This window comes from Oryctolagus cuniculus, chromosome 5 (assembly GCF_051225735.1).
Source record: "Oryctolagus cuniculus isolate XC-2025 breed Fujian yellow rabbit chromosome 5, ASM5122573v1, whole genome shotgun sequence".
In the NCBI taxonomy this organism is placed as follows: Eukaryota; Metazoa; Chordata; class Mammalia; order Lagomorpha; family Leporidae; genus Oryctolagus; species Oryctolagus cuniculus.
This window is the reverse complement of record NC_142871.1, coordinates 132,595,700-132,622,722: the sequence shown is the minus strand read 5'-3', so window position 1 is coordinate 132,622,722 and position 27,023 is coordinate 132,595,700. Positions and strand designations below refer to the sequence as shown.

Here is a 27,023-nt window from a genome sequence, read left to right as displayed (position 1 = left end):
CCCTAGTCTTTTACCCAGTCAGTCAAGGTGCCACCGGCATTACCACCTGTAGGCTTTCGCCCAGGCTCTTCTCTTTGCTTGCAATGTCTCCCAAACCTTGTCTGTGCCTTTGTCCCATCTCCTCCAGAAAACCCTTCTCCTCTTCCCATCATACAACCTCACCTCTCTCCAGCACATTCCGACTTACCAAGTGCTTTCACAGCCTGGATCCTTTCTGATTGCCCCACTGGCCAGGTTTACAGCCGGGAGGAGGGGGTGACCAACAGGAGGGAGAGATCAGCCCCAGGGTCCATGAGGATTTAACGTGGGCTGAAACCCAAGCCTTTCTTCTCCGTTCCCTACTGGCTGCCTATCAGAGGTACGTTACAGCTTGGAAATAATGTAAGTGGTTTCACATCTTTCATTCCTTTTACTAGATCATCAAAGCCAGTTTTCCCTTGAATTTCCCACCTTATAATTTTTCCCCTTCCAATTTGCTCCCACCAGATGAACAAAAGTACTTCAAGAAGCTCATAAAAAGACCAGCATTGTGGTGAAGTGAGTTAAGCCATAGCCTGTGATGCCAACATCCCAAATGGCTGCAATAGCCAGGGCTGGGCCAGGCCAAAGTCAGGAGCCAGGAGCTTCATTTGGGTTTCCCACATGGGTGCAGGGCTCCACGTACCTGGGCCATCTTGCACTGCTTTCCCAGGCACCTTAGTGGGGAGCTGGATCAGAAGTGGAGCAGCCGGGACTCAAGAGCTGGTGCATGAGCTGCTGTGCCAGACTTTATGAACTTTCTGAAGAATCTGGTATGTGCTCTGATCATATCAGATTCCTGCTTAAAAGCCTTCAGTGGCTCCCCACTACCCATAGATTAAAGAACTAGCATTCAAGGCCTTCTTGGCTTTACCAAACTGACCTTTATAGATTTTTCTTTCTTTTTTTTGTAAGTAGCCGTGGCCTTACCCAGATCCACATTCCAAGCTCCCTGAATGTGCTCATGGCTTCCCTCTTTGTGAATCCTCTCCCTCCTAGGCCTTGTGCCAAAAATGCCCATTCCCAGTCTCTTTGATGTCTGAAAACCTACAGGCGACGTCGAGGCTACTTCTCCCTAAACCCTGAGGACCTGCCAACCCCTAGGCACTAGGGGACAGAGATGTGTCACAGGAGCGCTTGCCCTGAAGAAGCCGTCTGGAGGAGGCGGGCAGGAGAACTGCCATTCTGGGGAGTGCAGGGAGGGCTCCCAGCACTTCCTGAGCGCTGGCTGGAGTGTAGCAACCTTGGACGTCAGAACTTCGCTGCAGCGATCCAGAAAATAAATAGGAGTTAACCAGAAGCTGGGAGGAGTTTTTCTCCTTTGTAGATTTGGAGCCCTATAAAGAATTAGAAGAGTCAGAGAGTGTTTCCCAGGCTGTTCTGGAGCAGAGTGTAGAGAGGAGAGGGTGTGGGGAATCCCACAGGAGTCCCAAAGAGTTACAGAGCACCGCTAACCCAAAAAGAGACAGAAAAGGCAAAACAAAAATGGAGTTACTTAAGCTAAGCAAAACTAAAATGGAGTTACTTTAGCTAAGGCCACTTAAGCACCAGGAACTGCCTAGACCATCTGTCAGAACAGACACAGGTGGTGAGGCCTGAGAAGGACTGGGGGACATTACATGATAAGAAGAAGCCAACCGGGGCCGGCATTGTGGTGCAGAGGGTTAATGCCCTGGCCTGAAGCGCCGGCATCCCATATGGGCGCCGGTTCTAGTCCTGGCTGCTCCTCTTCAATCCAGCTCTCTGCTATGGCCTGGGAAAGCAGTAGACCATGGCCCAAATCCTTGGGCCCCTGCACCTGAATGGGAGACTTGGAAGAAGCTCCTGGCTCCTGGCTTTGGATTGACACAGTTCCGGCCATTGCGATCATCTAGGGAGTGAACCATCAGATGATCAGATGGAAGACCTCTCTCTCTCTCTGCCTCTCCTTCCCTCTCTGTGTAACTCTGACTTTCAAATAAATAAATAAATCTTAAAAAAAAAAAAAAAGAAGAAGAAGAAGCAACCAGCTGGCTACTGCATTACTTTACCCTTACTACTGCACCACGATTGGCCACACCCACAAGATCCCTAAAACATCATTGGTCACACTCAGGCACCAACATCTGGCTGGTGACACCCCAAAGGATGAGCTTGTGATTGGTGACACACCAGGGCACCTTCACCACCCACCTACTCCAGTGGGGGGATAAAAAGGCAAGCCTCACCATGGCTCAGTGCAAGTGTAACTCTGCCTTTCAAATTAATAAACACATCTTTTTAAAATTTTTATTTGAGAAACAGAGAGACAGACAGAGTTCCCATCTACTGACTCCAAATACTCACAGCAGCCTAGGCTGGGCCATGGTGCAGCCAGGAGCCAGGAACTCAATCCAGGTCTCCCACATGGGTGGCAAGGACTCAACCATTTGAGCCATTACCTGCTGCCTCCCCAGGTTCATGACAGGAAGCAGGAAGCAGGAGTGGAACTCTAACTCTGACATGAGATGTGTGCACCCTATCTGGCATTTTAACTACCAGTCCACTCACCCCAAGAAGTTTCTCATTTTAATATAGTTCATGGTATTACATGGTAATTCTCTTACAGAACGTCTCAGTTCTGACTAGCCACATTTCAGTTGCTCAATAGTCACTCCCAGGGAGATGGTACTGGACAAAGCAGCTTTGAAATTTTTTCTCATTAAGGTTTACAACTGGGCCAGTGCAGTGGTGTAGAGGGCCAAGCCACCGCCTGCAGCACGGGTATTCCAAATGAGTGCTGGTTCAAGTCCCGGTTGCTCTGTTTCAATCCAGCTCCAAGCTAATGTGCCTGGGAAAACAGCAGAAGACAGCCTAAGTGCTTGGGCCCCCACACCCACATGGGAGACCCAGATGAAGCTCCTGATTCCTGGCTTTGGCCTGGCCCAGCCCTGGCTGTTGTGGCCATTTGGGGAGTGAACCAGCGGATGGAAGATTCTCTCTCTCTCTCTCTCTGTAACTCTGCCTTTCAAATAACTAAAATCTTTTTTAAAAATGTTTATAATGCACCTAGAATTTATTTCGGAGTATTGCATAAGTAGGAAGCAGATTTCATTTTTTCTGTATATGGATATCCAGTTGACCCAGCACCATTTGTTGAAAGCATTACCCTTCCTTCGGATCTCTGTCATAGATCAAGTGTCCACCTATGTTTGGCTCTGTTTTTGGTCTATTTATACCATTTTATTGATGCAAACACCCCTGCATCATTATCAAACTGCCTTTGTAGCTGTGGAATTATTACTCTGAACGCGTTTGTATTTTGTTTGCAATTTCTTGTAAACAGCAGTTAAAAGCTTTGGCACTACTGACATAGCAGGATAAGGAGAACGGCAGGGTTTGGGTAAAGCCACAGCCTGTGACACCAGCATCCCATTCGAGTCCCAGGTGCTCCACTTCTGATCCAGCTCCCTGCTAACGCACCTGGGAAACAGTGGGAAGATGGCCCAAGTCCTTGGGGCCCTGCACCCACGTGGGAGGCCCTGTTGGAGCTCCAGGCTCCTGGCTGCGAGGCCATTTGGGCAGTGAACCAGACTTGCGTTCGTTCTCTCTCTCACTCTGCCTTTCATATATTTTAAGAGTCTGGGTTCATGTTCTGACCCCACCGCTCCTCATCTTTGACCCGCCTAGTGTGTATGAGGACTATTTATGTGGCCGGGTTGTTGAAGCGGTTTCACAAATGCCAAGCACACAGTAACGTCCGGCACAGAGTAAGTCCTCCATAATTAGCGGTCAAGTCTCAAGTTGAGTGATTTGTTTGCAGGCCGTTCTCTCAGACTAGGGGCGCCCAGAGGGGCGAGGCGGCTGCACATGTATGTATCCCCCCCATTCTCACCCCTTCATGCCTAACACACTCTGGCACGTAGTAGGGGGCTCGGTAAATGCTTGTGTGGAGCAGACGCCAGCAAAGCCTAACACGACGGAGGAAGAAGAGCCACGCCCCAGAGGGACGCCAGGGGGAGCCAGAACCCGCGTTCCCGCGCGCGTCGCGCCGCCGTTTTCGGCGGAAGCGCGGGGCGAGAGGGCGGAGCTACCCTGGGGCGCGCGGCCTCGCCCTTGCGGTGGGAGTTGCTTCCGGGTTGCGGTCCCGGAAGCAGGAAGTGGTCGGCCCATCCTCCTCGCCCGGCGGCTGCTGTCCCCGAGGCGGGAGGAGCCCGAGGGGGCGCGGGCCCGCATGTGAGTGAGTGGGGCCCGAGACCGGGAGGGGGGAGGCCGGCCGGTGACAGCCTCGCTGCTGTGCCCGTCTGTGACATCCATCCTCGCGCCGCCCCTCCTCTCACCCTGGACTCCAGAGCTGGTAGCTTGTCGGAGCCTCTGGGGGTTTGTGGACTGACAGCATCCCCAGGCGGCGCCCTCGGGGTCGGCTCCCCCAGACCTCTCTGTCTTTGCTTGGCTCCGCCGGGGACGGCCGAACGCGGCCACAGCAGGGCCCAGCACGAGCCGTGTTGGTGAAGTCCAGCTTGCACTGTCCTTTGGATGGCTTCCTCTGTGTGTGTGTGTGTGTGTTTGTGTACACATACGTCGAAAGTAGATTCTCCGGCCCTCTGAAACCTCTTTTCGTAGTCATTGTCAAGGGGGAAGTCCTTTCTTTTCTTTTATCATGGTTCTGTTCTGTGATAAAGCCGACACCTCGGATCTCAGAAAGGAACATGACTTGTGGTGTCTTGACAGGAGTAGATGAGGCGTTTGTACAAGAAAATTCCCCTGTCCCGTGTGCTGTAGTCTTGCGAGATTATTAACCCTGAAGGTCGTGCATTTTCTGAGAGTCCGCATAGCCCTGGTATTCGAGAATATGTCTTTAAAAAAGCGTTAGGTCATCAGTCACCTTGTAATAGATACTGCTCCCGGATGCGTAATATTCTGACTTCTCTGATTGCTCGTTCGGTGGTTCTCATCGAATTTTCTGCAGAGGGCTCTCCCTTCATAAATTCGTTAATTTCCATTGGAGTTCTCACAGTCTCCCAGTGAAGGAATAATATGGCTCTTAAAGTAGCTAAATTCAACTTTGCTATAATGAAGTTTTGCATGGAGATTCGTGTGGCCCAGAGTGTGCCAGAAAGAGGCCCAGTTAGTCCTGTCAGGGCTTAAGGCCGGCCTTGAGTCCCTGTCTCCCCACAGGAGTTCTGTGACACCAAGAAGAAGATCCGAGTACTGATTCCTGCTCACCTAAACTCTCATCAGGCTGATGGCATTAAAAAGCCTTGAAGTAAAGTGACTAAAGCGTATGTTACAGTCAGTGAGAGCACTTTAGATCCATTCCATAAATTTGTCCAACCTTAATCCAATTTAATATCAGATGAATTTACCTGTCTGCTAGCTTTTTGTTTTGTTATTGTCTCCCTTTATCTCTGCTTTAAAGAAACCCACAATTTAGTGTGGAAGGTAGGGACAGACATGTACTACAAAGGGGTAGAGTTGTATAAGGTTCAAAGGGAAAACTCGAGGTCAGAGTCTTCAAGGGTTCACTTTTTGGACAAAGGTTGGAGAGTTTGACTTTTTAGGCAGATGAAAAGCTTTTGATTGTACAAAAGCAAAAAGCTGTGAAACAGAAAGGATTAATAGAAAATGAGACTGAACAGATAGGCAGTGACCAGAGCATTTAGGACTACGGTAAGTAATTTGGACTTTATCTTATAACAGTTAAGTATTTAATTTGTCTGGAAATTGGAACAGATGTTTTCTATAATGTTGTAGAATCCTGTTAAAATTTTGGAGTAGACATAATTATCCTGGTTTTATAAATAAACACGCCAAGGCTAATTGTAAGTCGTATCTCAGGGCCACAGAGTACATAGAGAAATCTAGAATTTGCTTCCAGCTTTTTCTAGCTCCGGCGCCTGTGTTCTTTGCCGTATGCTGAACTGTACTCCAGCAGAGGATGGTGAGCCCTGGAAGGTTTCTAGCGTGAACCAGTAAGTGCTTCAGAAAAACAGCTTGTGGATAGCATAGAGTATGGACTAGAGACAAGAAGCGTAACCGTGTCTTTGGTGGCCCGTGGAGGGATGTTGAGGCCCTTGACTGCCTTTAATGTTGGCAGAGCTAGAGAGGCAACGATGGCTATGAGAATTCTCTAGAAGGTTGAATCATGAGGATTTAGGGACAGTTTCAGTGGCGGGAAAGAGACAGGAAGAAAAGAGGTTTTCCTGTTTGGAGGACTGGTGTTTCCATTAGGAAAATGAATGCAGTAGGGGGAATGGGTTGAAGGGAAAAACACTAAGTTCAGTTATAGACACATTAGGTATAGGGAACTATGGGAAATTTGGTCTGAGTGTGGGAGGTGGTTAAGTAGATGGGTCTTGAGCTCTGTGGTGAACTCTAGACTGGAGAAGACGTTGGGGAGTCATTAACAGCTGCCGGGTAGAAGGGCAGAGGGAAGGGGGAAGGTCAAGGACAACTGCGGTGAATGCCAGCCTCTGGCAAGAGAGCAAGAGGACTGTGCCAAGGGTTGAGAGTTCTCGGGAGAGATAATGGGCGGCAGTGGCAGCTGCGGCACAGAGGTCAGATAAGGTCACAACTGAAGTTGTCCTTTGGGCTTGGCATTTAGAAAGTCATTGGTGACCTTAGAGCAGAAACGGTGGAATGAGAGGGTCAGAAATATGATTCCAGCAGATTGATAAATGAATGGAGACCTCAGGAACAAAGTGAGTGAGGGTCCCCACCTCCCTCAACCCACCCCCAGCCCCTTCCTGGGAGCTTATCGCTCAGTGGAGACAGGAGGGCAGAGTACTGGAAATCTAGTGGGGAAGGATTTTTTTTTTTTTTTTAAAGAATAGAAACTGGAAAAGATGAGGATGGGAGTAGATAGAGGTGCATTTAAAAATGTGGAGACTTCTGCTTCAAATATGTCAGTGTCAGAAAGACCAAAAAAGAAGGAAGCAGGAATTTGTATATGTAGGTAGATCAAAGAGACATGGCAGCCAGATTGCAATATGTTGGATCCTAGATTTTTTTTTTTTTAAGTTTTTTTTTTTTTGAGGGGAAGGCAGAGTTACAGAGAGGCAGACAGAGAGAAGGAGAGAGAGGTCCTCCATCTGATGGTTCACTCCCCAGATGGCCGCAACGGCTGGACCTGGGCCGATCTGAGGCCAGCAGCCAGGAGCTTCTTGTGGGTCTCCCACGCAGGGGCGCAAGCACTTGGGCCATCTTCTACTGCTTTCCCAGGCCATAACAGAGAGCTGGATCAGAAGTGGAGCAGCTGGGACTTGAACCAGTACCCATATGGGATGCCAGCACTGCAGGTGGCAGCTTTACCTGCTGTGCCACAGCACTGGCCCCTGGATCCTGGATTTTTAAAAAACTATTTTTTTTAAATAGGAACATTTGACTATAGACTGAATATTAGGTAACATTATAGAACTATTTAATTTTACCAGGTATTCAAATGTTATATAGAATACTGTGGTTAGAAGATTCATGCTGAAATATTTAGGAATGATTTCATGATGTGTTGCAACTAACTTTCAAATGGGTCTGGGAAACAGAGCGAGAGAGAAAACAAGTATTGGCTAACTGTTAACTATTGGTGGGCCTAAGTGAGGATCTAAGACAGTTGTTCATTAAAGTATTTCTGTTTTTCTAGAAGTTAGAAAATTTTTAAAATAAGAACTTCGGGGTGTGGGGGAATGTAGACTTGAGGATGTGTCCACATGATGGTTGTTTTCTCTCCTAACTCAAAGCGGCATATTTGCAGAGAGTGAAGGGAGGACGTGCTCTGGCGGTCTCACTGGGACAAGATGTGCAGGAGGGCCATTAGATTCGATTGATGATAAAGTACAGAAGGGGTAGAATCCTTTGATTGCAAATTTTAAAAAAATTGTTTAATTGGGATATGACTGAAAAAGCTGCGCATATTTCATATGTGCACTTGATGGGTTTAGAGACAAGTGTATACCAGCACCTCAATCTGCACCACCAGCTCTTGCCTTTCTGTTTCTGATTTGTCGTTCTAAACAGTAAAAATGTGCTGTGGCCTCTTTTATGAGTATACAGTAAAATGTTAGCTTAGGCCCTGTGCTGTACTGTAGTTCTCTAGGACTTAGTCATCTACATAACTGAAATTGTACTCCTTGACTACCACCCCCTTGTTCCCCTGCTCCCATCTCCCACACCCACCATTTCACTCTCTGATTCTAAGGATTTAACTATTTTAGGTTGCCCATGTAAGTGGCATAATATAGTCTCTGTCTGTCTTCCTTCACTTGGCATATATTGTTCAGTGGATCCATCCATAGTGTTGCAAATGGCAGAATTTCCTTTTTCAAGACCAAATACTATTCCATTATATGTATATACTACATTTTCTCTATCCATGAACCCATCCATGGACATTTGAGTTCTTTTTATGTCTTGGCTATTGTGAATAATGTTGCAGTGAACATGGAAGTATAGCTGTATCTTTTGAGATCCAGATTTTTTTCCTTTGGATACATATACCCGGAGATGGATTGCTGGTTCATATGGTAGTTCTCTTATATGTTCTGTTTTTAATTCATTTTACTTACTTACTTACACTGTTTTCCATAGTGACTGTACAATTTACATTCCTACCAACAATGTACCTTGATTTAAAATTTTAAGTGCTTATTGCATTTAAATCATTAAAATGATTACTTATAATTCATATTGATCATTTTAATGTTTTACTAGTTTTTTTCCTTTAAGTATGATGTTTACGTTTGCTTACTGGTTTTTAATACAATATAGGAAATATATTTTCCCCCTTTAGTAGAACATATATTCAATGAAGGTGAATGAATACAGAAGAATGCGCACCATACTGTATAGCTAGTATAATGCTGAGGAGCCAGGTAGGGGGAAAAGAGTCTGTGTCACTCTGGATGAAGATTGGGATGTATCCAGATGAACTTTTGAAACGTTAGGAGCTGCAGAAAGCGTGGCCTGGTTTGTGTTCTAACCAGTGTCGCGTCTTAGTCGTCCCCCGGGCATAGTTCGGAAACTGTGACCTCCATGTCCAGGACATGTATCAGTAGGGGAATTGATTCTCTAGTAAGCAGTGCACACGTGAGGTTTACATTTAGTCTGACCCTTAATCTGTTTACAGCTTCAGACCAGCATTTTTATTAGTCACTTCTATCCGAGTTGTGTCAGATGTGCCCCTGCCTTGGTCCTTAGCCTGAGACCCGGGAGAGTTGTGGAGACCATCTAGAGCGGTCAGTTCATCCTAGTCCTGACTTCAGAAGTGCAACAGCTCTCCGGCTTACCTCCCATGGGCCTCTTTTGAAGGCGGATTTTCGTATCTGGGCACTTGTACCATTTTGAGTGAGCTTTGTTGTGTGGGGCTGTCCCCTGCCTTGCAGGGTGTCTAGTCTTTACCCTCTACATGCCAGTGGTAACCCCGCCAGTTTGGACAAATATCTGAGATCAAAAATATCTTCAGACTGGCCAAGTGTCACTCCCACTTGAGAACTGCTGTTTTAAGTGTCTCTTAATCAAGGAATGCTTTCAGTCAGCAGAGAAGGGGGTTGAAAACTTCTGTGCCTGGACCCCACTTCCAGGTATTCAGTGTAAGAGACCTCGCTTTCCACTGTTTCAGCTACCCATGGTCAGCTGCAGTCTGAAAGTAATACATAGGCAATCCCAGAAACACACAGTCCTTAAGCTTTAAATTATACTCTATTCCAAACAGCATGATGAAGTCTCAGACGCAGTGAATGCTGCCCTAAATCGTTCCTTTGTCTAGAGTCTGCACAGTGCTTACAGTACCGTCTTAAGTGCTTGCTGGCTATCCCAGTCATCAGGTTAACTGCCCTGCTATTGCAGTACTTTTGGTGGGTAACCTGATGTAGCCTAACACTGTCACAACGCCCGCGCCTCTCACCTCACTTCATCTCATCACTTGGACATTGCATCATCTCACACCACCACATGAGGAAGGGTGAGTATGCTGTAGTAAAATATTTTGAGAGAGAGAGACAGACACCACATTCACATAACTTCTATTACTCTATTTAGCTATAATTGCTCTATTGTGCTGTTAGTTGTTATTAAGCTCTTAATGTGTCCAGTTTATAAATTAACCTTTATCAAAGGCTTATATATCTGAAAATTCATTGTGTATGTTGGGTTCCATACTTGCCACAGTTTCAGGCACCCACTGGGGGTTGTGAAATGTTTTCCTTGTGGGTAAGGGGGAACTGCCGTATGCCCAGGGTGCTGCGTGATACCTTGGTTTTTATAAATCTAGTGATCCTGCCTATGCCCTTGCAGGTTTAAGCCACTCCTCTGAACGTCCCCCTGTGGCAAAGCTCACTTCTGCCAGAGTCGGACCCTCTTTCCAGAGGTAAATGAATCCCTTCAAGCTTCAGTGGACGTCACTCAGCCCCTCATGCTTGATGTTTTCACTGTAGCTTTGCGTTTGATTTTTTTTTTTTTTAAAGGGGCAAACTTTTTTTGTTGTTGTTAGTTTAACATGTCCACCTGGATCCCAGTAGTGTCCCTCTGTGTGACAATAAAAGTGTCTCCAACTTAAACAGGAACATACTATCTCAGGAATCCTGGTCAGAAAGCCAAGATGTGGAAACACTGTAATAAGGTCTCATGTTGCTCTTTCTGCAGGCATCACTGTCCTAGGTCAGTTTCAGTTCCCAGCCGCTTTGGGGGGATGATCAGGGTGTGAATGTGGTGTTCTCGGAACGGGCAGCTCAGGGTAGGAAAATCCCTGGCTGGGGAGGCAGCGTGAATAAGGGGTAAAGCACAGCAGAGCCCTGGAGGCAGGCACACTTGGGTTCACATCCTGGCCAGTTAGGAAAGCTCTCTGTTTAGTGAAATCTGTGAAATGCAGTGAGTCCCACAGCTGGCATCCTGGCGGCGAGGCACTGAAGCAGCGTCTCTGGAGTGCCGCGCACACAGCCTGGCTTCTGGGGCAGGAGCAGTAGGCCGCGAAGTCTTCAGTTCCTTCCTTGTGTATTCACAGATTTTTAGAGCAGGAGACTTTCAAGACCCCGTGGTCCAGTATCTTGTTTTTGGGTGAGGAAATAGACAAAGTGACTTAGCCAGAATCATTGTTTAGCCCAGCAGCTAAGACTGTCTGGTTAAGACACCTGTGTCCCCACATCAGGGTACCTGGGTCCATTTCCTGGCTCTGGTTCCTGACTCAGGCTTCCTGGGCTGGGTTCCCGCTCCTGGCTTTGGGCTTCAGCCCCTGCCCAACTTGCAACATTGCAGACATTTGGGAAGTGAGCCAGCAGGTGGGAGTTCTGTCTCTCAAATAAATAAAAACAGACTATTTTGCTATTGATCGGTGAAGCGTAGCCCCAAACTCAGGCCTCTTCTCTCCTAATGCAGTGCCGCTTCTGTTTTTTGTAGCTGTAGCATTTCAGATCCAACTCCGTGGGGAGCCAGAACGTCACGCTCAGCATGGGTGGCAAACCGTGCTTTGTTTCTTCCCTGTGGTGCCCAGGCCATTCGTCACTGCAAATCTCTGACTCATTTTGTGCCCGATTATATTCCTTAAGAGTATCTGTGGGATTTTTGTGATTACTAAATTAATACAGAAGTCCAGAAAATATGGAAAAGCACAAAGGAAATAAAAATATAATCTCATCTCCCAGAGATGATTACTCCTGACTTATTATTAGTTGGAGATGCTACATCTTAATTTCTGTTTTTCTTTGCTTTTTGTTTGTTTTTAGTAAGGCTGTTTATCTTTTGCAATCCTTCCTCCTGGTTGCTAATGACTGAGTAGAGAGCGTATGAGGTCCAGATGAGGTTCAGGAGACAACTGGGTAGTCTAGATTCATTTCGCCCACTGGAAATTAAGACATCTGAACTGGACAGCCTAAAACGGTTGTCCTGCTTATGGACACTAACACGTAGTTTGCGATGGTTAAGCACATGCTTTAAGAGAGTCTACTGAAAAGAACCTTTCACAGGAGGATCTCAGAAAGAATCCTGTTGTGTTGTAAGTTTCACCCCCCACACGCCGAGTTTCTCATTTTTTGTTAACACATGTAATCAAATGCCTGCTATATGTACAGGACGCTGTACCGTAGTAAGAATATGTAAGATACCTCCTACTCCTGTAGTCTGGTGGTTAGCAGTGGGAGGGGTGGAACACAGTGTCATATAATGAATGCAACACAAGAACGAATACCTTTAAATTCTATAAATATATAATTTTAAAACATCTTTATCAAGATAATAAACTTACGTTCCATAAAGTTTGCCTATTTAGAATGTACTGTTTGGAATGAGTGTGGTGGCATAGCAGGTTAAGCTGCCACTTGGGAAGCCTGCTATTGGAGTCCTGGTTCAAGTTGCACCTCTGCATCCGATCCAGCTCCCTGCTAATGTGCCTGGGAAGGCAGCAGATGATGGCCCAGCTACTTGAGTCCTTGCCACCCACATGGAAACCCAAATGGGGTTCTGGACTCCAGCTCTGGCTGATGCAGGCATTTGGAGAGTGAACTAGCAACTGGAAAATATTCTCTCTCTCTCTCTCTCTCTCTCTCTGTGTGTGTGTGTGTCCCCTCCCTCTTTCTGTCACCGCCTTTCAAATAAATAAATCTTGAAACAATAATATGTACCCTAGGAGGCAGAAGAGGATGGCTCAAGTACCTGGGGCCCTGCTACCCATTTGGGGGATGTGGATGGAACTCCTGGCTCCTGTCTTCCATCTGGCCCAGCCCTAGCTGGGGAGTGAACCACCAGTGAATAGAAGATCTCTCTTCTCTTTTTGTCTCTCTATCTCTGTGTGTCTGTTGCTCTGCCTTTCAAATAAATAAAAATAAGTAAACTTGCTGGCACCGCGGCTCACTAGGCTAATCCTCCATCTTGCAGCGCCAGCACACCGGGTTCTAGTCCCGGTCGGGGTGCCGGATTCTGTCCCGGTTGCCCCTCTTCCAGGCCAGCTCTCTGCTGTGGCTGGGGAGTGCAGTGGAGGATGGCCCAAGTCCTTGGGCCCTGCACCCCATGGGAGACCAGGATAAGCACCTGGCTCCTGCCATCGGATCAGTGCAGTACGCCGGCCCCGGTGGCCATTGGAGGGTGAACCAACGGAAAAGGAAGACCTTTCTCTCTGTCTCTCTCTCTCACTGTCCACTCTGCCTGTCAAAAAAAAAAAAAAAGTAAACTTTAAAATGCAATTCATTAGCTTTTAGTATAATCATAAAATTGTGTAACTGTCACCATAACCTAAGTTTAGGACATTTTTGTCACTCTAGAAAGGAACACCTTTCCCATTTACAGTCACTCCTCATTCGCTTCATTCTTTCCCCTAAGCAACCACTAATTAATACATTTACTCTCTCTCTGGATTTGCCAATGCTTGGCTTTTTGTATAAATGTAATCATAGTACATGGTTTTTGATGGCAGTCTTCTTTCACTTAGCATTATGTTATCAAGGGTCATCCATGTTGTGGCCTGTGTATTTTCTAATTTTTAATTTTGGTTTGTATTTTCCAATAGTATTCTGTGATATGAACATGGATATACCACATTTTGTTTATTCATTCATCAGTTCATGGACATTTGGACTGCTTCCATTTGGAACTAACATGAATAATGTAGCAATTAACATTTGAGTTTAAGTTTTTGTGTGGACATGTTTTCAGTTCTCTTGGGTACATACCTAGCAGTAGAATTGCTGGGTCATATGGCAACCCTATATTTAAATTTTTGATGACCTACCAAACTGTCTTCCACAGTGGCTGTACCATTCTGTGTTCCCTACCTGGGCATTTTTGTTTTACTGCAGAAGAGGCACGCTGACGCATTCTGGGTGGTGGCATTGCAGCACCTCCCTTCTCTCTTGCAGTGACATGATTGCCATCTTCTACCCTACAGGTGGCAGCATCTTACTGAAAGAGTACATGTCAGTGCTGCGTGAGGTTAGAAGCACTTTGGGAATGAAGTATATGGGATAAGAGAACTTTCTGCCTCAAAAAAAAAAAAAAAAAAAAAAAACAACGAACAAAATACCCCACAGAAAACAAACAAACAAACAAAACAGAGGAAGAGAAACAAACTAAGCATTTTGTTCCTTTATGAAGAAAAATAGTGGTTTGTATCAAAAGCACTTTTTAATTCTTTTTTTTTTTAATTCAAGAGGGAGAGAGACAAACTCCCATCTACTAGTTTACTATCCAGATGCTTCCAGCTGCTGGGGCTTAGCCAGGCCAGCCTGAAGCTGGGAGCCAGGAACTCAGCCCAGGTCTCCTCTGTGGACCAACTACTTGAGCCATCACCGTTGCCTCCCAGGGTCTGCATTAACAGGAAGCTGGAATTAGGAGTGGAGCCGGGATAAAATGAGGGCATCTTAACCAGCATTCCCAACTACTAGGCTAAACAAATAGGTGACCCAGCACAAATACTTTTTGAGAAGAGTTAGTATTTATTTTCATTTTCCAAATGGTCCTTTTGCCACTTTAGTTCTTACCAGTTATTTTGTGGCCACTATGAAACACTCTGAAAAAACTATGAGAATATGAATTTAATTCTGAAATTAGTTCTAGATCTTAGATCTTTTAGGTATATAAAATATAAAATACCCCTCCTAGTCTAAAGTTGCACTTGTGGGAAAGCATGAGGACAGCAAGCTGTATGATCTGAGAAACTCCCGTGCCGTGGTTTTTGTGTTGTGTAAAATCTCTGTTCTCCAGGATCAAAGCTTACCAGTGTGTTCTCAAAGTAAATCTCACCTTTGGTGACCGTTCCTCCTCTTGTGTTGCTGAAAGGTCTGTCTGGTGTAATTGGAAGGAAATAATTTGCCAGCAGCACTGCTCACATTCCACCCCTTATTCTGAATGACCAGCAGTGGTTTCGGGAGTGTTGCTTGGTGCCTTCAGTGCTTCGGAGATCCAGCAGGGACTCGCTGGAGACAGCGCCCTCAGAGGGCTGGGAACGGCGCACTCTGTCGGCTCCTCCCAGCCGCCACTCAGAGCCTGGAAAGGCTTGTGCCACAGCAGCTTCACGTGTCTCACTGTATTTGAGTGTTCTAGTACCGTAACCGTGGGTCCTTCCCCGCAGGTGGCCCAGAGCACTGTTTCAAAAGAAGAAGCTTTGAGGAAGACGTACTTTCAAGAATCCGTCTTTCTTTTCACACGTATTTTCTTTCTCTCAGGGATTTTGTATTCGAAGACATGGATCTTGCTGCCAATGAGCTCAGCATTTATGACAAACTTGCAGAGACTGTTGACTTGGTGAGACAGACAGGCCATCAGTGTGGCATGTCTGAGAAGGCAATAGAAAAATTTATCAGACAGCTGCTGGAAAAGAATGAACCTCAGAGGGGGCCGCCCCAGTATCCTCTCCTTATAGCTGTGTATAAGGTAAAAATGTGCTGTGACTCGCTTAGGCAGAGTGCAGACTCTTCGTTGTGTTCCTTCCAGATGTTACTCTTGACTGATTCCACCATTTGAGCCTTGGTTTGTCTATCAATAGATTGGCCGTATTACCTTGTGTTCCTGGGACATTTGACTATATTGTTGACTGTCATAGATGAAAGCTGTGTGCATATGATTACACTGTCTTTTTGTGTACTTTTTTAAAAAGCGTGGGACAGAGCCCCTGACTGCATGAGAGAACCTTAGTGAGCTTTGTGGTCCTGATAGTTCTCAGAGCTTTCGGGAAGTGAATGTAAACGGCTCATTTATGAAAATGGATTGGAACTTAAGGCACATCCAAAATAGCAGAAGAGGCCTGTGTGTTTTTCTTGGCGTTAAGGTATTTTGTTTGCTGGTACTGTTATTAATTCCTTTCCTGTCTTTTGTTGTAGGTCCTTGTAACCCTGGGATTAATCTTGCTCACTGCCTACTTTGTGATTCAGCCTTTTAGCGCATTAGCACCTGAACCGGTGCTTTCCGGAACTCACACCTGGCGCTCACTCATCCATCACATTCGGCTGATGTCCTTACCCATTACCAAGAAGTACATGCCCGAAAATAAGGGCGTTCCTCTGCGTGGGGGAGATGAAGACAGAACCTTTCCAGGTAGAATGCAATGTTCGCTGTGTGTGAGATCGTGTTCTTGACACAGGCTGCGACTGGAAAGGAAATCCTGTTCCTGTCTGCTGAGAGATGCCCTCCCTAATGTGCCTTATTTAATTCAGCCCCTACTAAAACTCTATGGGATGGGTTTTATTGGCCCCATTTTGCAGGTTGAGAAACTAAGGCTGAGAGAGATTAGGAAAGTTGCCAGAGAAACACATCTGGTAGAGCCAAAAGCACAGACTCTGCTTCCACAGCACACATAGTGGGGATGAGTGTGTTTGCACATAAGAAGGGTTTCACTGTGCCTTGTTCTGTCCTTTTCTCTTGTGACTCCTTTCTATCCTGGATATTTAATGCGTAGCTGCTCACTTATTGAAAGCATCTGAGCCCAGCTTTCTTTTAACCAGATCCTTTAGTAGTCTTTAGCCTATTGGATGAGGCTTTTGTCCAGGTCTATCCCACTCTCCCTGTAGTCTTTCTCTCTGTCATGGTTCACTTAATTTGGTGCTGGAAAGTGTATCAGTTTTACCTAGTAATTTGAATTTAGCAAACACTTAAGTTTGTTAACAGTGTGTCTTTGGCAGCTTAGAAGGTCTAGCCTGACAAGTCATTTGAAGTGTTTCCTTTTGAGACTAGTTTAACGTGTGGTAAGACTTGAACTTTACTTTTTGAGAAGGAATAGAGGGATATGTTATGAAGATTTTATTTTTTGGCAATAGTTACCTTTCTGTACAGAGGAATGTGTATATTAATATCAAAGATGGGTTGTGGAAGTTTTTCTGTAATGATGTTCTGAAATCTTGAAAATCCAAGGTAACTTTTAGGAAATGAGTCTTCAGAAAAAAAGTCCAGGTTTGGGGGCAGGTGTTTGGCACAGTGGTTAAGACACCACTTGGGATGCCTTGTTCCTTGTCAGCATGCCTGGGTTCATGTCCTAGGTCTGCTTCCAGTTCCAGCTTTCTGCTGATGCTAATCCTGGGAGGCAGCAGCTGATGGCTCAAGTACTTGGGTTTCTGCCACCCATGTGGGAGACCTGGATTGATTCTGACTTTGGTCTGGCCTGGCCCCAGGAAGCTAGAATAGGGAGTGGGGCTGGACCTGAATCTAGGCACTCTAAGTGGTAGCCTAACTGCTGTGCCAAACACCTGTCCCTAGTTAGTTTTTAGATTACAGATGTAACTTCCTTGTATTTACTGAGACGGTTGATGAAGTGTCATGCACAGAACTTAAGAAATGCAGTTTCCCACTCCTCTCTGGCAGGACCAGAACATGTGGTGGAAAGAGCCAGAGAAGTGTGTTAGCCAGCTCAGACACAGCATTCTGCTGTCCTGACAGTCTTTCCCTCGCAGCCTCCCTGGAGGCAACTTCCGTTCCATGGCACATGGGGTGAAGTAAACAGGACCCGGGGGATGCCATTTACTTTCTTTGTGCTGTCCTATAAGGTAACTCTTCACAGAAACGTGGGGTGGTCGCTGGCCCTGATTGCTCTTTTTCCAAGTCATACTTTCCAAATTGAGGAACCACCGGTGTCTTGTCAGCAGGCCAGCTTGCTTGGTCTACTTCATATTAATTTTGCCTTGCAGATGGAAATCAAATGAGTCCTTGGAGCTCAGTCCTCAGGAGAGAGCCTTGGAAGGGTGTGGTTTGATTTAGTTCATGAATGTTGTTGATTCTGTGAAAGTGCTGTTCTTACTTGTAAATGCGAATGTCGGTGCGCCGTATTTTCCTATGTGTGATGATTCTGGGAAGCTGTAGATATGTTAGTACACTAACAGCATTTTGCATAGCATCTGGAAAGAATGCACCATGGTATAAGATGAACAGAAAAACATGGGGCCGGCGCCGCTGCTCAATAGGCTAATCCTCCGCCTTGCGGCGCCGGCACACCGGGTTCTAGTCCCGGTTGCCCCTCTTCCAGGCCAGCTCTCTGCTGTGGCCAGGGAGTGCAGTGGAGGATGGCCCAAGTGCTTGGGCCCTGCACCCCATGGGAGACCAGGAGAAGCACCTGGCTCCTGCCGTCAGATCAGCGCGGTGCACCGGCCGTGGCAGCCATTGGAGGGTGAACCAACGGCAAAGGAAGACCTTTCTCTCTGTCTCTCTCTCATTGTCCACTCTGCCTGTCAAAAAGAAAAGAAAAGAAAAACATGGAGGAGATTAGGTGCAAGAGGCAAGAGGTGGAAACCTCTGGGGCTATAACAGGGGAGGAGAAGTAAAGATACAGCATTGCTAATGTCCTGGTACCAAAAAATGGTTGCCTTCAAGTTAGGCTAACAGCAGTACCTTTAAGGTAAATGCGGGGGGTTGGGGGGTGGTGCCTCTGGTTCTCCAGAGGAAGCCCCACAGACCCATGGTTTCCTGGTGCCAGCCTGTGTGAGGCCCCCAGGGTCTTTGGGGACCTCTGGGTGGGGGGCCTTGGGAATGGAAAGCACCTGGGACCTCAAGGATGTGTTAGAGGCACCACCAGTAGGGGGAGATTTTTTTTCCTGACCCCACCCCGGGAACAAAAAGGCGACAGAATTGTGTTTCTTTTTCTGTTGAGGCCTTAGAAAATCCTGCTCCTATTTTTTTTTTTTTTTAATGAGGACAATGAGTGACTTCACAGTGATTTCGTGTAAACATCCTACTCTGTGGCAGAAAAGAAGTAAATAAGCTGACACTTACTTAGTGTTTACTACTTACCAGGTGCCTGACCTGCTCAAAGGGCTCAGTCGATCTTCAGAATGTTCTGTGAGGCAGGTTCAGGTTTTATGCCCATTTAACCGAAGAAGACACTGAGGCACAGTGAGGTTAGGTCACTTGGCCAAGTCCCCAAGTCTAGTAAGTCATGGAGGCAAGATTTGAACCCGGGCATTCTGTTTCCAGAGTGCGCTCTCAGCTTCTGGTGTGAGTGGTTTGTAGCTACCTGCTGTACCTGAAGAGTCCAGCTGTAAGTTTGACTTTGGAGTTGTCCACGTTCTCCACCAGGTCCCCAGAATACTTTCTCTCTCGGCTCCCTAGTCCCTGAAGAAACAAGGTTCTTTCTGGCTAGTGCTGTATTTCTGAAGAGTATTGTTCTAGGCTGTTGACTTGTTAGAATTTTCCTTGTTAGTCTTTCCCGAGGCATTTAGCCCAGCACATCCTCCAAGTCTGTATCCTCGGGAATGTTTGACTTACGCCTCTTAGTGACCGTAGTGTTCCCATCATCACACTCACATTCTTAGTTCTTTTTCTTCCTCTCTCTCTGATATCTTTATGTCTACTTTGCTCATGCCATCCATTCCCTTGGCTTTTACCATTCCACAGTCTCACTGAGTGTAGAGCTGAAAAGGAAGTTGAGAGTTAATCTAGCATAAGCTTCCAGTTTATAACAGGAAATCAGGGCCAGGGGAGGTGAAGAAATGGGTATCCAGCTAAAAGTGGCAGTCCAGCCCTGAACTCTTGTGTGCTAGCTCTGATTATATTCTCTCCACTGTCCCATGCTATTCCTTCTGTCTGCCCTCAGCCACGCCAGGTTCCAGCATGTTCGGCCAGTTAGTTTGATTACTTCCCTGGTCCTACTGCATATACAGGGAGTTTCTTATGCACAGTGAGAGGGTGGACCTCTGTCCTGTGGCAGGAGCTCTGTGTTGCCGTGGGCCTTCACTGGGGCTGAAGTGGACCCAGCAGCGGCAGGGAGTTTGGGATTAGTGGATCATTCATTGGCTTAGGACTAAGGACCTACCCAGCTTTAAATAGTCCAGGCCCGGATCTGAACATGAAATTCTTGAACCTCACAAAATGCCTTCCTCATCTGCTTACAAAATAAGCATGGCTTCTGTGATGATAACAGCTCGGTCAAGCGCGTCCTCTGGTACTGGGCCGTTTGCTTTATTTTTCACTTCTCAGCTTCACAACAGTCGCTAAAGTCGTTTAGACTTTTATGTCCTTTTCCAAGACGAGGAAACTGATGTGCAAGGGTATTAACTCACTTGAGGAAAGTCTCATATTTAGAGACAAGTTTTTATGCAAGTGAGAATCCATGAAAATAGATGGAGTCTGTGGTTTGGAAATGGCTCAAATGCATTGCCTCCTGGCTGCCAGGCTGTTGGCGAAATTCTTTGTTTCCTTCCCTCCTTAATGGTGCTCAAAAATGGCTCTAGGTGTGCTACCACCGACGAAGGGGACCTGGCGGAGGCACCTTCACTGTCCAGGCTTTGCCCCTGCCTTGGGCTGGGATGCGAGAAGAGACGCTGTGCAGAGGGAGCCCCTGGAGACTGGCCCGACTCAGCACCAAGCACCTCCCAGAGTGGGTCACCCCGTGCAGGTCACGGGAGCTTTGTTGTGGGTTGGCACAGGCTTGCCTTGGATACATTTCTAATTATAAAAACCTAATGTAAGAAATGAGGAGTTGATATTTATCTCACCTTCCTTTTTTAGATTTCCGTGTCTACTTGTCTGATTTTTACTCCCCAAGGACTTACTCCTGTTGTTGTCTTGAGAAGTCAGATTTGCTCCCAGCCCCACACCCTCCCTGTTATTGAGAGCCTGCTACGTGGCAGGCAGTGTTCAGAATCCAGCAGTGAGCAAAACAAGCAAGTCTTCTGCTCTTCCAGCACTGGCCTTGTGCCTTTGTTTCTTCTTCCCCCTCCTTTTCACTCAGAGAGAATTTTTTGTCCTCGGAGGAATTTTTTTTTTCCTTATTGCCAGGTTAATATGTGTGTGGAAGGATTTTCCTACTGAGAATTCCAGGATATGTTAGGGTTGTCCACAGTGAACCAGCCCCTAGGCAGCCTCCTGAAGGGTCACACCCACCTACTTTTCTGCAGAGCCCAGCTGGTAGAGAGGGTGGGAGGTTCTAGTTTTCATACCTTGACTTGAGATTTTGTCAGAGACTGGTTTGGACATTTCCCACAGTGTAATGATTCCCCATCCTGGTGAGAATCTGGACTACAGGCCATGAGCTATGCTGAACTGTCAGATGCAGAGTTTCTCTTCTCTGCCACACCTTTTTAATTTTTTAAAGATTTATTTTATTATTTATTTTAAAGAGTTACAGAGAGAGGTAGAAACAGAGAGAGAGGTCTTCCATCTGCTGGTTCACTTACCAAATGGCCACAACGGCCAGAGCTGCGCTGATCAGGAGTCAGGAGCTTCTTCCAGGTTTCCCACGTGGGTGCAGGGGCCCAAGGACTTGGGCCATCTTCTGCTATCCCAGGCCTTAGCAGAGAGCTGGCTTGGAAGAGGAGCAGCAGGGACTAGAACCAGCACCCACATGGGATGCTGGTACTTCAGGCCAGGGCTTTAACCCACTGCACCATAGCGCCGGCACCTACCTTTTTAATTTTTATTATTTTAATTTAAAATAGCTGGTATAGGAGGACATCTGGAGTAAAGAAGCCTTGGAAATTAAAAGCTAGGAAGTTGCTGTGTAACTGCCACTGGCCTTTCTCTCTGGTGCTGCAGGAAGGGTGGCTAGAAACAGGAGAGCTGGGAGGAAGTGAGAGTTGGTGCCTCGGGTAGTTGGAGAAAGGTTGTGACCTGGGTGGTGTGAGCTGGGCTGGCTGTGCACGGTTGGCTGTTTTCTAGGCTGGGATTTCCCTCACTGTGTGGCATGGTGGCTGCAGCCAGTTGTATAGAGAACATGTCAGACAAAAGCTTTGTAAGCTCGTCTGACCACATCTCTGTCCTGCTGGGGATTCTATAGGACGGGGAGGAGGAGCCAGCAACATACGCCCAACCCCTGTCCCCACATGGTTCACTGCCCTCCCATCTCTCAGTCCCTTCCCATCCAATGCAAGCACCCTCTTTATCTATGTTCGTGAGCTCCAGGCTACCGAAGTCAGTGTGGTGTTCCCAAACTCAGATGGATGGAATAGCTAGCCCATTTGAGTGATCATCTTTTTTCTTATCATCTCCCCTCCTCGTCTGCTGGCTACTAGCCTGGTCTGCACGCCCCATCAGGTGCTTTTCAAGAGCCTTCCCTCTGTTCTTAAAAAAAAGAAAAAAAATTTGTTTGAAAAGCAAAGACAGACCGATAGAGATCTCCCATCCACTGATTTGCTTCCCAAATGCCTGAGATGACCTGAGCTGGGCCAGGCCTAACCCAGAGCCAGAAGCTCAGTCTGGGTCTCCCACTTGAGTGGTAGGAACCTGAGCCAACACCTTCTATCTCCCCGGATACATATTGGTGGGAAGCTGGACTGGGAGCAGAGATCAAACCCAGATACTCTGATAAGGGATGCAGGTATCCCAAGTGGCATCCTAACCTGGGTGTCCAGCACCTGCCCCTTGGCTGTACAGTTTAAAGTTGATATTCCTGGCCTGTTTCATTATCTATGAGGACACTGTCACTGGGAAGATCCATAAAGCACATACACACAAAAGCAACAAAGATGTGTAAGAATTTTGATTTTCTAGAAATAATTTTAATAAAGTAAAAATTTTCCTCTCTGTCCCTCCTACTTCTCTCCCCAAGCAACCACGAGCAACTACTGGTGTACACCTTTATGAATTTGTCCATGTCTGTACAGATAAAAAGGTTAATATGTGTTCTAAGATTTATTTATTTGAAAGGCAGAGGGACAAAGACAGAGACCTCACATCTGCTGGTTTGCTCCTCAGATGTCTGCACAGCTAGGGTTGAGCCAGGCCAAGCCAGGAGCTGGGAACTCAGTCCAGGTCTCCCACGTAGGTGGCAGGGACTCAACTACTTGAGACATGACCGGCTGCCCCAGGGTGCATGTTAGCAAGAAGCTGGAATTGAGAGTTGGAACTGGAACCTCAGCATATGGGATGCAGACATCCCAAGTGGCGACCAGACACCCACCCACCCCAGATTTAATATATGTAAAACAAATTCTTTTCTTGTTCACACACACACAAAAGGACTCATACATATTTTTGGCTGCATACATTATATTACTTCCTAGGGCTGCTGAAACCAAGTACCACAGGCTAGGTGGCAGAATCTCATTCTCTCACAGTCCTGGAGGCTGGGAGTCTGAAACCAAGGTGTCTGCAGGGCCATCCATGCTCCCCCTTGAAGGTTGTAGGAATCCTTCCTTGCCTCTTCTGGCTGCTTCTGGTTGTCAGCAGTCCCTTGGCTAATGGTAGCATAACTGCTACTCTGCCTCCGTCTTCACATGACTCATCTGTCTGTGCATATAGCTTTGTGTATTCTCTTTGAAAGACATCAGATTGGACCTGGGGCCCACTGTGTATCAATATGGCATCATTTTAACTAATTACATCTGCAAAGGCCTGATTCCCAAGTAAAGTCACGTTCTGAGGTTTCATAAAGGACATACATTTTGGGGAGAAACTGTTCAACTCAGTACACAGATTTTGAGGGTTTTTATATTAAGTTCTATACATAGTCCATAATTCAACTGGATTCCAGGCTGCTTGTTTTTTGATGTTAAAATGTACCCTGGGACCATTCATATACATATATATTTATACACTAGTACTATTATTTTTGTGAAATATATTTTTGGAAATAGAATAGTTGGGTCAAAGGACATGCGCATTTCAAATTGTAATAAATACTACCAAATTGTCTTCATACAATTATACTTGCTTACTCTTTGTTTTTAGATAATTTTTGTTTTTTTACATTCCACAGGGGTTTTTATTTTTAAGATTTATTTTATTTATTTGAAAGTCAGAGTTATAGAGAAAGAGGGAGAGTCAGAGAGAAACAGATATTCCATCTGCTGATTCACTCCCTAAATGGTGGCACCTGCCAGGGCTGGTCCAGGCCAAAGCTTCCCATGTGGGTGCAGGGGCCCAAGCACTGGGGCATCTTCTGTTGCTTTCCCAGGCACGTTAGCAAGAACTGGATCAGAAGTGGAGCAGCCAGGATCTGAGCAGCACACATATGGATGCCAAAGTTGCAGGTGGTTAACCCACTGCACCACAGTGCCAACCCCCGACAAGGGTTTTATACCTTTGTTTTATTAATATGTAATAATTAGGGCATACAGTGTGTGTTTCAAGACATTTATACAGCAAGTGCTGATCAAATCATAGTGATTGGCATTTTCCTCTCCATATCATCCAGCTTATACTTTTATTAACAGCATGTGTTGATCATCAACACTGAATGTTATCAGTGTTTTGCCAATTAAAAAAGGGTGTAATTATATATTATTTCAATTTGCGTAACCTTGATTTTTGTGGAGTTGAATGACTTCATATGTTTTATTTTTCTGTGAATTACTTATTCACATTCTTCATTAAGGAAATTTTTTTCTTACCAAACAGAAGATCATTCTATAGAGATTAATTTATTGCTTCTTAATATTGGTAAATCTGATTTTCTTTATGACATCTAGGTATGTTTCTTTTTTTTTATAATTCTATTTATTTGTTTACTTGAGAGGCAGAGAGAGAGAGAGAGAGAGAGAGAGAGGTCTTCCACCCGCTGGTTCACTCCCCTAATTGGCCGCAACAGCCAGAGCTGCGCGGGTCCAAAGCCAGGAGCCAGGAGCTTCTTCCGGGTCTCCCATGCGAGTGCAGGGGTCCAAGGACTTGGGCCATCTTCCACTGCTTTCCCAGGACATAGCAGGGAGCTGGATAGGAAGTGGAGCAGCTGGGACTAGAACCGGCGCCCAAATGGGATGCTGGCACTGCAGGCAGCGACTTTACCTGCTACGCCACAGTGCCAGTCCCTAAGTATGTTTCTTACTTAGGAAGTCTTCTTTGCTTCTAAAATCATAAAAATCATCTCCTGTATTTGCCTCTAGTTATTTTTAAAATTTTATCAGTATTTTTATTATTATTTTAAAACTATTTATTTACTTGAGAGAGAACTTCTATCCACTGGTTCACTCCCCAATGCCTGTGGCTTGGCAAAGCCAAAGCCAGGAGCCAGGAACACCACCCAGGTCTCCTGCATGGGTGACAGGAACCCAATTACCTGAGTCATCACAGCTGCTCCCATTGGCAGGAAGCTGGAGCCAGGAATCAAACTCAGGCACACCGGTCAGTGCGGGAGGTGGGCAGACAGGCAGGCGGGCAGGCGGGTGTTATTAACTGCTAGGCTAAGTGCACATTCCTTTTAATTGATAAAGAATTTATTTCAACATATAGTAATAGTTAGCAAATTTTGTTTTCTTCCAAATAGATCATCACTTATCGCAATGTGATTTGCTAAATCTGTCCATTCTTAACCAAATCAAAGTCTACTTCTATCACAAATTATTCTTGTATACAAAGGTACTTCAAAAAGTTCATTGAGGAGTAGGCGTTTGGCCTAATGGTTAGGGTACCAGTTGGGATGTCCACATTGGAGCACCCAGGGTCAATCCCTGGTTCTGTTTCTCTTTTTTGTTTTTTGGATGACATTTAAAAAAAAAAAAAAGAATTCACTTATTTGAGAGACAAAGTTAAAGAAGGAAAGAGAGATCTTCCATCTGCTGGTTCACTCCCCAAATAGCCACAATGACCAGTGCTGGGCCAGGCCAAAGCCAGGAGCCAGAAGCTTTTTTCATTTCTCGCATGTGGGTTCAGGAGCCAAAGGACTTAGGCCATCCTCTGCTGCCTTTCCCAGATGCTTCAGGGAGCTAGACTGGAAGCCGAGCAGCCGAGACTTGAATCGGAGCCTACATGGGGTGCCAGCACTGAGATGGCAGCTTAACCTGCTAAGCCACAGCGCTGGCCCCTTATTCTGTCTCTCTCTTTTTTAAAGATTTATTTTATTTATTTAAAAGACAGAGTTACAGAGAGAGGTAGAGACAGAGAGAGAGGTCTTCCATCCTCTGGTTCACTCCCCAAATGGCCACAATGGCCAGAGCTGCGCTGATCCGAAACCAGGAGCCAGGAGCTTCTTCTGGATCTCCCATGTAGGTGCAAGGGCCCAAGGACTTGGGCCATCTTCTGCTATCTCAGGCCACAGCAGAGAGCTGGATCAGAAGAGGAGCAGCCGGGACTGCAACCGGTGCCCATATGGGATGCCAGCACTTCAGGCCAGGGCTTTAACCCGCTGTACCACAGTGCCGGCCCCTGTTCTGTCTCTTGATTCCAGCTTCTTGCCACTATGGAACTTGGAGGGCAGTAGTGATAGTTTATGTAATGGATCGCTGCCACTCATATGGGAGGCCTGGATTGAGTTCCAGCTCCCAGCTTTGACCTGTCCCAGCCTGCAGCTATTACAGGGATTTGTCAAGCCCATCAGTAGATGGGAACTCATTCTCTGTGTTTCTCTATCTGCATGTCTCTCTGCCTCTCAAGAAAGAAAAAAGAATGTGGAAAGATAAAATTAAGAGATAAGTTTAGGAGCTAGCACTGTGGCTCAGCGGGTTAAAGCCCCAGCCTGCAGCAATGCCATCCCATATGGGTGCTTGTTTGAATCCTGGCTGCTCCACTTCCGATCTGGCTCCCTGCTGATGGCCTGGGAAAAGTAGCAGAGGATGGCCAAAGTACTTGGGCCCCTGCACTTTTAAAGTTGTTTAAGTTTATTTGTTTTTGTTTATTTGAAAAGCAGAACAACAGAAAGAGTGAGACAGAGATCTTCCATCTGCTGGTTCACTCCCCAGATACCTACAACAACCGGCCCTGGGTTAGGCCAAAGCCAAGAGCCAGGAACTCCACTAAGTCTGCTGTGTAGCTGGAAGGGACTCAAGCAGTTGAGCCATCATCTCATGCCTCCTAGGCTCAGTGGCAGGAAGCTGGATTGGAAGTGGAGGCAGGACTCAAATTCAGTCACTCTGATAAGAGAGGCAGGTGTCCCAGGCAGCGGCTCAGGCTGCTGTGCCACAATGCCTGCTTGAACTTTTTGCAGGCCCCATGTAGTTGTTCTATATAGAGGAAGTATATAGGATATAGCCCCCTGTATGAGAACATACAGTCAATTTCATAGTGTGTTCTGTAAAGTCCCAAGAACCCTGAATCAGAGAATATTGAATCATTGACCTTAGGGAAATGTAGTGAGTGTTAAGTTTCTTCAGACCTCTGCCAGAACATTTTCATCAAGCCATCAGTATACAACTTTGTTTTATATGTTTCTACGTAAGCATCATCTTATTTAATATGTTGTCAACTCATCACCATTAAACCCACAGTCAATGCCAGTATAACTC

General features: G+C 46.2%; 1 protein-coding gene across 7 annotated transcripts in view; it reads left to right on the top strand.

The window, feature by feature from the left end:
- Positions 1–3,902: 3,902 nt before the first annotated feature.
- Positions 3,903–27,023, top strand: part of C5H6orf89 (chromosome 5 C6orf89 homolog) — a 38,805-nt gene continuing 15,684 nt past the window's right edge. For 2 of the 7 annotated variants that reach the window (XR_016234628.1, XM_070074136.2), the window contains exons 1-3: positions 4,059–4,212; positions 15,117–15,324; positions 15,771–15,984. Coding sequence is in view for 5 of the 7 variants with exons in the window: in XM_070074136.2 (XP_069930237.2) it covers positions 4,211–4,212; positions 15,117–15,324; positions 15,771–15,984 (424 nt within the window). In the remaining 2 variants the exon portion in view is untranslated. Of the gene's footprint in view, positions 4,213–6,784; positions 9,932–10,263; positions 10,337–15,116; positions 15,325–15,770; positions 15,985–27,023 lie in introns of those variants that run through there. The other 5 variants (XM_070074137.2, XR_016234627.1, XM_070074135.2 and 2 more) reach the window with 5 other exon arrangements.